The sequence below is a fragment of the Anopheles moucheti genome, chromosome 3, assembly GCF_943734755.1.
Source record: "Anopheles moucheti chromosome 3, idAnoMoucSN_F20_07, whole genome shotgun sequence".
Lineage (NCBI taxonomy): Eukaryota > Metazoa > Arthropoda > Insecta > Diptera > Culicidae > Anopheles > Anopheles moucheti.
The window spans coordinates 12,575,872-12,586,195 of record NC_069141.1 but is presented as its reverse complement, the minus strand read 5'-3'; the positions used below and the strand labels follow the sequence as shown (position 1 = coordinate 12,586,195).

General features: G+C 52.9%; 1 protein-coding gene across 1 annotated transcript in view; it reads right to left on the bottom strand.

Annotated features, from left to right (window-relative positions):
* Positions 1-418: 418 nt before the first annotated feature.
* The window catches only part of LOC128300603 (protein dachsous), a 62,265-nt gene continuing 52,359 nt past the window's right edge, over positions 419-10,324 (bottom strand). The window contains exons 2-11 of the mRNA XM_053036729.1: positions 9,819-9,999; positions 9,234-9,722; positions 8,554-9,164; positions 8,027-8,492; positions 7,451-7,953; positions 5,875-7,375; positions 5,400-5,772; positions 3,957-5,095; positions 3,568-3,873; positions 419-3,480 (exon numbers count right to left, since the gene is read on the bottom strand). Of these exons, the coding sequence (XP_052892689.1) occupies positions 419-3,480; positions 3,568-3,873; positions 3,957-5,095; positions 5,400-5,772; positions 5,875-7,375; positions 7,451-7,953; positions 8,027-8,492; positions 8,554-9,164; positions 9,234-9,722; positions 9,819-9,999 (8,631 nt within the window). The remainder of the gene's footprint in view (positions 3,481-3,567; positions 3,874-3,956; positions 5,096-5,399; positions 5,773-5,874; positions 7,376-7,450; positions 7,954-8,026; positions 8,493-8,553; positions 9,165-9,233; positions 9,723-9,818; positions 10,000-10,324) is intronic.

Below are 10,324 nucleotides of genomic sequence, written 5' to 3'. Positions count from 1 at the left end.
GTGTGATGGACGGACAATAGAAAGGAATACTATGTTCCTTAATTTCGATCTTGTTTTCCGGGATTACATTCATCTTACACACTTACTCTATACTATATACAGCTCGTACCTGTCACATCCCGGATTGAAGGTTTGGTTTGAATCGCACCGAGAGATGAACTTTGAAGGGATACAGAAATTTACTACAATTGTTGCTCGGGGATTGCAACAAGTACGATCAGCTATTTGAGCTGTTCCGACACGTCCGTCGTGGAAGGAGTCAGTATGCTGACTGGGTATTTACAAGACGCTCAAGCTCCACTGCGTTCGTAGACACACATTGCTTTTGGGAAAAAAGGGGACCTTAGACCTACACAGCCATCCGAATGGTGGAGAAATTTGGTACCGACAGGACAGAGGAAAGAAAGTAAAGGGTTTCTCAGTACGGTTTCCTCTGTCCGGCGGGTCCTCGCTGTTGTGGAGGCCGTGGTAGCGAAACCATATGGTGAGAGGTGGGCATCCCCGTAGAGACGACGTGTGGCGATATGGAGGGCGATCGGGTCGCGAGCGGTGACAGCGACGGCGAAAAGCTCGGGGACATGGCTGAGGAGGTGCTGAAGCCGGCGGCCGAATCATGACTAATGGGTGAGCGGGGCAACAGGTACTGATTGGGGGCACCGCCATGATGGTTGCCGGGATTGTTGCGACCGGCAAAGACGGGCACATTGATCGAACGCGGTGCCACGTTCGTCAGCAGTGGCGGTGGTAGCGTTTTCACCGTGTGATGTAACGAGTTTTTACTTTTCGCACTGGATGTCCCACTGTTGCCACTCTGCACGGACAGTGTGTCGTCCTTGAGGCGCGCAATCTCCGAGAATACGTGCGCGAGCGGTTGGTACTGGGGACCCCAGTCGAGCAGATAGTCCCAGTTGTAGCTACCGGTGAGCTCCTCTTCGCTGTGTACGATCGAGCTGAGGGAACCGTTCATCGAGATGCCTTGCTGATTGCCCACGACGGGTACATCGCCATAGCCGCCCATCATGACGTGATCGACCGTTGCACCGATACTGCCCGCATTCGTGACCGTCTCGTCGACGCTGCTCGCTCGATCACTGTTGTTGGTGACGTCGTTCAGCTTCGCATAGATTAGGTTGGTAAGGTCCGATTCGCGGTGGTGCTCGTCGTCGTGGAACATGTGCAGGGTGTCGATCGGAAGCGTATGTAGCATGGCATCCTTGGAACTACCCAGCCCCATACTCTCCGAGCAACGGCGTGAAGAATTGGACGCATTCCCCGTAGTCCCATTGTCAACGATACCAAGTCGCGCTAGGTACTCCTGGGTGTTCTGTACCGACACGTCCGACAGACGACCGTCAAGTTGCAACCCGTCGCGTTGCAGTGGACCACCTTCGTTGATCATGCGAATTTCCTCATCTTCACCGTCATCCTCCGCAGAACCTCGCCCACTCGAACCGGACTGTTCCGAGCCGGACAGCTCCGACGTGGTGGCGGCACCCGAATTGGAACTCGCTCCGTAAGGTGGAATTTCATCGTACTTGGGCGGTGCGAACTGGCCCGCTCCTGCAGCACCACTGGACGACCCACGAATAGGGATGGTATCGAACGCGCTCGGGTCGACGTAGTTGTTCGAGTGACCAACCGATTCCGTACTCAGCCCGGTCTTGTTGACGTGCTTCTGCTGGCGGTTGCGCATGTGCAGAAAGAGGAACACGGACGCCACACCGACTATGATTAGCAGCAGCGAGATGACTAGACCGACTGCCCAGTTCGCGAATCCACCGCCGGCGGACACGGACTGGGAGTTTTCATAGCTACCACCACTGCCGGCACCATTGCCCAGCTCGTTACCCTTGAGGTGGCCCAACGCATCGATCGCAATCTCGACCACCGTCATGTTGGTGAGCGAACCCTGTCTGCCGGAACCTGCCGTCACCACCAGGCTGATGTCCCGACCGGCGTCCAACATCGTCGCCACGTTGTCCAGCCGCTTCTTGATGAGGATGGCACCCGTTGTACGGTTCATCTTAAAGTACGGATGTTGCGTCGTGAGCTGGTAAACGATGCGCCCGTCCGGTCCACGATCACGATCTGTTGCCGTCACGTGGCCCACCACGTACCCCACGGGCAGTTGGCCAGATTCGGGTGTCTTGATAACGAAGCGGTACGTGCGCTCGGTGAACTGTGGGCTAAACTCATCGCGACTTTCGATGACAATCTTCACACGCACAGTCTTCGATTTGCCACCCGTATCGGTAGCCCGCAGCGCGAAAGCGTACCGGTTCTTCTCCTCATAGTCGAACACAGCGTTCGAGTTGACGACTCCACTCGTTGGATCTACCTTGAATAGCTTCCAACTGTCGTCTAGACCAGAGTACGACCCGGAAAGCACACTATCGATCGTGTAGTTTACGACGCCAAACGATCCACGATCCATATCGGTGGCTCGGGCGGTGAAAATACTGATACCGATTGGTTCATTTTCACCCACGAACTCCAAGTACTCCGGCACCGGGAACTGCGGTTCATTATCGTTCTCATCTGTTAGCGCGATCGTGAATGGATGCACGGAGCAGCGTGGTGCCGAATGACTATCGCACGCCCGCACCACGAGATTGTACTGCGTCTGGCCATGGTCGTAGTCCAGGTACTTGTTGGTGTACAGCAGCCCCGATACCAGATCGATGGAAAACATGCCACTATCGTTGCCGGATATGATCTGATAGATCACCTCCGAGCTGGGCGAACCCGGCTGATCAGCGTCCAGCGCGGATAGCTTCGCGATGGAATGTTTGATTGGTGCCAACTCACCGATCGTTGCCTCGTAAGTGCCCGGCTGAAACTCTGGCGCATTGTCATTCGCATCTTCGACCGTCACGATCACACGCACAACTGTGCTGAGATTCGCGTCGGGACGGTTGATGTGTCTGGTGCCAGGTTCCACGGTTACCAGCTTCAACTCGTAGTAGTCCACCCGCTCTCGATCGAGCCGATCCACCAGCACAATTGCTCCGTCGGGGTACGTCACGTCGAACACGGAGTCTTCGTTGCCATCGATAATCTCGAATGCTATCTCCACACCAGACTGTTGCTGCAGTATCGATTTGGGGATTAGGTTGACCACCGTCGTTCCAGGTGCGGCTTCTTCGTTTACCGACACGCGGTATTGACTCTGGACGTACTGGGGGTTCGCTTTGCCTTTTGATTTCATCTCCAAGCGCACCGTGGTGGTGGAGGACAGTGCGGGTTGTCCAGAATCGGTTGCTCGTACGGTAAGATACAGCGTGCCACCGATGCCACTCGTTGACACTTGGCTAATATTGGCGAATAGCTGACCAGTAGATTCGTCGATAGTGAATCCGCTGGTGACCGATCCTTTCGGCGACACAATCGAGTAGCGAACGATGGCGTTTGGTTCACTATCCGCATCGGTGGCATTGACGGACAGGATCATCACGTTCGTATTGCTACCATCGGTTGGATCTGTGGAATGGTAAGAGTAAGAGGAGTTTCATTTGAGAAAAGTTTTTTCAATGCCCAACAGTGTAATCTCATGGAACTCATGTTTACCGGACAGCATGGCATGATAGGTGATCTGCTGGAAGATAGGCGCATTATCGTTTACGTCGGCAACACGCACCGTGAGCGTTGTCCGTGCAACATGGGCCGAATCAGAAGCCAGCAGTCGCAGCAGAAACTCGTGCCGCTCCTCGTAGTCTAGCGGGCGTATGAGAATGATCTTCCCGCTGTACCGATCGATCGAGAAGTAGCTTGTCGCATCGTCATCGTTCAGCTCGGCGAAGCTGTACGTCAACGGGGGGTTGGTATCCACATCGTTGGCCGTGATCGTTGTAAGAACCGTTCCAACACTTGTCCCTAAAAATAGATATCATTCGGTGAAATTCCGGACCCGCACGTAACGATCGAGTAAGGGAATCGCGAATCGTAAATCGACCTACCTTCGCTGACACTGATGACGGTGTTCGGTGGAAAGGTCGGCTGGTTGTCGTTGACATCCACCACGTTCACGTTGATCGTAGCGGTGCCCGTCATCTGCGGTACACCTTCGTCGGTGGCAATCACCTTCAGCTTGTACTTGTCGCGTATCTCCCTGTCGAGCACGATGTTGGTCTTCACGATCCCGCTAAATGCCGGCTCAATGATAAACGCGTTGTCGTGGTTGCCGTCCACGATGTGGTACAGGATGCGCGCGTTCGCACCCTGATCGGAGTCGAACGCACCGACCTTGATCACGAACGTGCCCTTGCTGTTGCTCTCCCAGACGGAGGCCGCGTACTGCTGTTGCGTGAAGCGCGGTGCATTGTCATTTTCATCCCGCAATTCCACGACTATCGACGTGTAGCCGTAGAGCAGCGGTGTACCGTCGGTGCGGGCGACCGCTACCAGCTCAATGCCCTCGCTCTTGAGACGGTTAAACCGCTCGTAGTCGAGGTTTTGCGAGTTGCGAATCCTGACCTCACCCGTCACGGCATCGATCGAGAACGTACCGTCCTCGTTGCCCGAACCGAAGCTGTAGATGATCTTCTGCCTGCGACCGTCGCTGCGCACGGCACTGAGCTGCAATACCGGCTGACCGACGGGTGTGTTCTCCGACAGCGTTACTCGGTAGGAACTGTTCTGGAATCGCAGCACCGGGAGCTCCTGCTGCACTTCTCCGACGCGCAACTCGATCAACCCCGTCGCTATTTGCGGAGGATTGCCCTTGTCGCGTGCCGTCACCTCGATGTGCAGCAGGCGACCATTTTCGCTGGCAAGACTTTGTGTTGCACTCAACGCACCCGTCGTCGGGTTGATGCGAAACTTGCCAGTGCTGCCGTTTTCGTTCAGGCTGTACACGATCTCACCATTGCTGCCCTGATCGCTATCCGTGGCGGAGATGTGCAGGAGTGTTTGGCCCGGTTGAACCAGTGCACCGATTTGCTCCCGAAACGGATACTTATCGAAGACGGGCTTGTTGTCGTTGACATCCGCTATGATGACCTGCACCGGGACGTTTTGTGAGCGGGCGTTATACCGTCCGCCATCCATTGCCACAACCATAAAGTTGTACACATTTTGGCGCTCGCGATCAAAAAGACTGTAGGAGAAGAGAAGCGATTTTCGATTAGTGTTGAGAAGAGTCATTTATATGATATGTTTCCGAAGAGATCCATAAATTATTCTCAGGATTAACGAGGATTTTTGAGAATTCTTAATCATTAATTTTGAAGATTCACGATTCTTGAAGATTCATTAATATATGAATATTCAGGAATCTTTGGAACCTAGATTCAGATTCATCCAATCAAGTCAATGATTCAATCTGAGTAATGAATCTGAATCGGATCCACAAAGCTTTAGTTTGTAACAGTGTTTTTTGATGAATTTCAGCGTCTACTTACCCAGCAGTAGTGATGACTCCAGTTTTGCTATCGATGTTAAACAGCCATTCGGTAACGTTGGCCAGTGAGTACACGATACGCGCATTAATGCCCACGTCGGCATCGATAGCTTTCACGGTGAGCACTGTCGTTCCGATTTGTGCATCTTCATCGATCGTTGCGATGTACTTTTGCAGCTCAAATTTTGGATCATTATCATTTTCGTCCTCCACGCGAATGGTGATGTTGCAGTGCCCCTGGTGGGATACTGGCGATCCGCGATCTTGCGCCGTAATTTGCAGCACGTATCTCGCGTGAACTTCACGGTCCAGGGGACGTGCCGTCAGGGCGCCCGTGTGTAGATCGATACTGAACTTGTTGCCCATGTTTCCTCCTGTTTGATGGATAATTTAAGAAAGACAAAGCTCATAAGAAATGTGAGCTTGTTTGGCAACGAACGGCATCTGCCTGAGCGTGCTAAAGATGCTTCACTTACCTGAGATACTGTAAGTAATTTCGCCGTTCAGACCATCGTCCGCATCAGTTGCCACAACGGTGTGTATGACCGAGAGTTCACTGTTTTCCGGTACTGCCAGTGGATAGCACGAACCTTGCACAAACTCCGGTGCGTGATCGTTAACGTCAGTAATGCGCACGACCAGCGTAGCTACATCGAACTGAGCCATCTCCTGGCTGGAAACGGAAGCGGTGGATGCTTTCTTAAACCGGCCACCTTCCGTCACGTAGATTGGTACGGTGTAGATGTCCTTTGCTTCCCGATCAAATGTGCCGCGTGTCGTAACGATGCCGCGTACCGGATCAACCACAAAGTGATCCTCCCCGATGCCCCTCGGTATTTCGTACGTGAGATTGAGCGAACCACCGGAACCGGCATCCGTGTGGGATCGGGCCGACACACGCACCACAAAGCTGCCGCTCGGAACATTTTCCGTTATGTTGACGTAATACACCGGTTCGACGAAGCGCGGCGGATTGTTCGTCATATTCTGGATGACAATCTGTAGCGTAATCTTCGCTTCGCGCGAATGCGGTGAACCGTGGTCGCTGGCAGATATCACCAGCTGATACTTTCCGCTCACAGCGTTCCGTTTCCCGCTGTCCATTATGAAGTTACTGCTGAACGGCTTGGCCAGCCGGATAATGCCGGAGTTAGCATCGATCGTGAAACGCTCGTCTTCGTTGCCACCGACGAAGGTGTACGCGATGTGCCCGTTCTCACCGCTGTCGCGGTCTATGGCGACCACATGCGATACGACCTGGTTAATTTCAAGCGAATCGCTAATGTACACTACACCGTCCGCCGTTTGTGGGATGACAAACTTTGGCGAGTTGTCATTGACGTCGGTAACCATGATGCGCGCCGTGGCGGAGGTGGTAAGACGTTCGGTGACGTTCGAGGACTGATCGGTAGCCTGCACGATTAACAGGAACTCTTGAATGTCTTCGTGATCGAGCGGTGCAAGCAGGGTGAGCGATCCTGTCAGAGAGTCGATAGCGAAATACTCTTTCTGTGCGAGATGGGCGGGCTTGGAGAGGTTATATTTAATTTCCGCATTGGTACCACTGTCGTTATCCTGTACGGTGAAGTTGTACACGACTGCACCGACCGGAGTGTCCTCCGAGACGTAGACATTGATCGGATCACTGGGCCATTTGGGTGGGTTATCGTTCACGTCCGCTATTTCGATCTTTACCGTGACGGCGGAACTCTGGGGATTGTTGGTAGCGCTCGTGTCCAGCGCGCGTATCTCCATGCGATACTCGCTCTGCTGCTCTCGGTCGAGCTGTCTAGCGACTACCAACTTTCCAGTGTTGCGATCTATATCGAAAGCACCCTCGGTTACATCGTTCGTCAGTGGGGTGAGCGTGTAGGTTATATGCAAATCGTTACTGCTCGAAATGAGATTTTCCGCATCTGATTGTTCGTTGCCACTGATCGATCCAATGATGTGTCCAACACCGACGTCTTCGCGTAACTGCATTGAAAAAAAACAAAAACATCAACGTTAAGATCATGCAAATTAACAAATATTTCCTTGTTTTCTACTTACTCTGAACACTAAGCTGGAACTGGTAAACGTAGGCCGATTATCGTTAAGATCCAGCACCTCAATCCGTAGCAGACGAACCGTTTGCTTCGGTGGCTTACCATTGTCAGTAGCCGCAACGGCCAATCGGTAGATCGTTTTCTCCTCATGATCCAGTGAGGTTTTAGTACGTATCACGCCACTCATCGGGTCGATGGAGAACATACCGTACCCGTCGGAATCCCGGCCCTTGAGAATGGAGTAGCTGATCGAGGCATTCTGCCCATGGTCTCGATCGATTGCACGCACTTTGACCACCTCGGTCCCGATAGGTTGCTCCTCGCGTACACTCACGACATCTTCTTGGGGGTCGACAATATCGGGGGCATTATCATTGACGTCCAGTATTTGTATCTGGACCGAAACACGTGAACTCCGATAGGGCGTACCTTGATCGCGTGCTTCTACCACCAGATCGTACGAGGCTTTCGTTTCGCGATCAAGCGAATCACGCGTAGTTATTTCACCTGGAAGAAGGACACATTGAAATACCCATCAGTAAACTGTTGAACAGAGAACACCACTCGTACTGCTGCTTACCTGAGACGGGATTAACCTGGAAGCTGGTGTTGCTCGGTATAAGGCTGTACCGCACAACAGCGTTAATTCCCGCATCGGAATCTGAAGCCGAGACGGTACCGATCATAGCACCGCGACGCATATTTTCCTCGATTTCAAACTCGTACAAACTCTTGGCAAAGATTGGACTGTTATCGTTGGCGTCTAGAATAGTGACGATTACATGGGCGGTTGCCGTCAGCGTTGGGACACCGTTATCGCTCACTATCACGGTGATGTTGTACCGCTCCTTCACTTCGCGATCAAGCCGGGTTCGGAGATAGATCCAACCACTGTTTGGGAAGATGCCGAAGATTTCGGCCACCGGTTCGTCCGGTGATGCAAGCTGTGTCGATTTGCCGGTACGCTGGTGATCCTCGCCAAGAATTTTGTACGTCAGCCGGGCATTGTTGCCCGTATCGGCGTCGGTCGCACTGACTTGCAGGATCTGTGGAAGAGGCAAGAATGTACATACGAACTTCCCAAGCATGCCAACCCTTCTTGATTACCTGTGAATTGCTGGGAGTTGATTCGATAACCGTGATGGCATACTCGTTCCTCTCGAAGATGGGTGCATTATCGTTCACATCCTGCACCTCTACCAGAATGGTAAGGTTGGTGGAGAGTGACGGTGTTCCAGAATCGGATGCCGTAACCACCAGCGTGTGCCGCTGCATAGACTCGTAGTCGAGGGGTCGCGCCAAGGTTAGATGTCCACTGCGGCTGTCAATGCTGAACAAGCTTGTTCTCGCACCGCTTGGTGCGTTGCCCTGTCCCGCCAGCATGTACGTTATGACGCCGCTCATACCAGAATCTTTGTCCTGTGCGTTAGCTTCATACAGCGGGGAACCGATCTCCACATTCTCCGGCACAGAGATGCGGACCGTGTTCGATTCGAACTCTGGCGGATTATCATTCACGTCCTCGATGTCGATGTTCACCTGAGTGTGACCATATGCTGGCGGGTCGCCACTTGTGGCTTGTATGTTTAACAGCACTTGTGGTTTGGTTTCATGATCCAAAGCATTCGCCACCCGAATGTTTCCCGAGACCGGATCAATGGCGAAGAACCCGTCCGGATCACCGGAGTAGATGAAGTATCGAAGTGATCCACGGTTTCCTAAGATATTAGGCATTGCGCTGTCGGTTAGCATTGTTAACTGCAAAAACTTCGTCCTAAGGGACCTACCTGAGTTACTGCTTGTTGCCGATACCGTCCCAACGACCGTATTCCGCTTCACATCCTCCTTGACGTAGTACGTGTAGCGCGGTTTGTCAAAGATTGGCGGACGCTGCGTGGCATCGATGACGCTAATGAACACCTCCGCGTCATGCGTGGAGCGAAGACCTCCACCGTCGCTGGCAGAGATGTTTAGCCGATGGTACGGTTGTGTCCGACTCGACAGCATGTTGGGCCGCGTGACAAAGATTTCGCCCGTCAATCGATCCATGCGAAAGATTCCCGCCTCGTTGCCCGCCACGATACGGTAGCTGATCGTCCCGAAGCTTCCCGAATCGGAATCGGTAGCCACAACCACTACAACCGGCGTGGACAGCAGCGAATTCGTGGGCATAGATTCGCGCAACGATACGTTATACTCGCGCGGGTAAAACGTCGGCCGATTGTCGTTAACGTCGGTGAGCTGGATTTTTACCATGGCGGTCGTACTGAGACCTCCTGCGGAAACGAAACGACAAACAAAAAGCAAGTTACATCACAGCACGTTGGCTCTCTTCAGGAAGCAGGCTGAAGGTCCCAAGGTCTGTCACATACCTCGGTCGGTCGCTATGATGGGAAACTCGTAGGAATTGCGCGTCTCGTAGTCCAGCTCGCTGGCAATGCACACCTCACCGGTGCTCGGTCGGATCTCGAACTCGCTGTTCTTCTTGTAGCCCTCGCCGAGGGTGTAGTTCACCATTGCGTTAACGCCACAGTCCGGATCGGTAGCCGATACCTGTAATTACCAGCCGCATCGATCGAGGCGGGGGAGCAAGAAAACAAAAAAACGGAAAGAACAAATGAAACGAAACGATAGGTTAGAATGCCGACTTTTGAAACAAATCTAAATCCTCTGCCCATTCCCTTACGGGCTTTCGGGTAATGGGGGTTCGGGCATCATTAATTCTAGGCGCGCTGCCGTATACAGTACACGTGTTTCCATTGATTATCGCAAACGTGGCGCAATTGGCGCAACCGACGTCCGTGTCTTAGATGAAAGATTGATCGAGCACTGTACCGTCGGTACGCTTTCTTTGATCTTCTGCCCAGTTCCTCGTCCG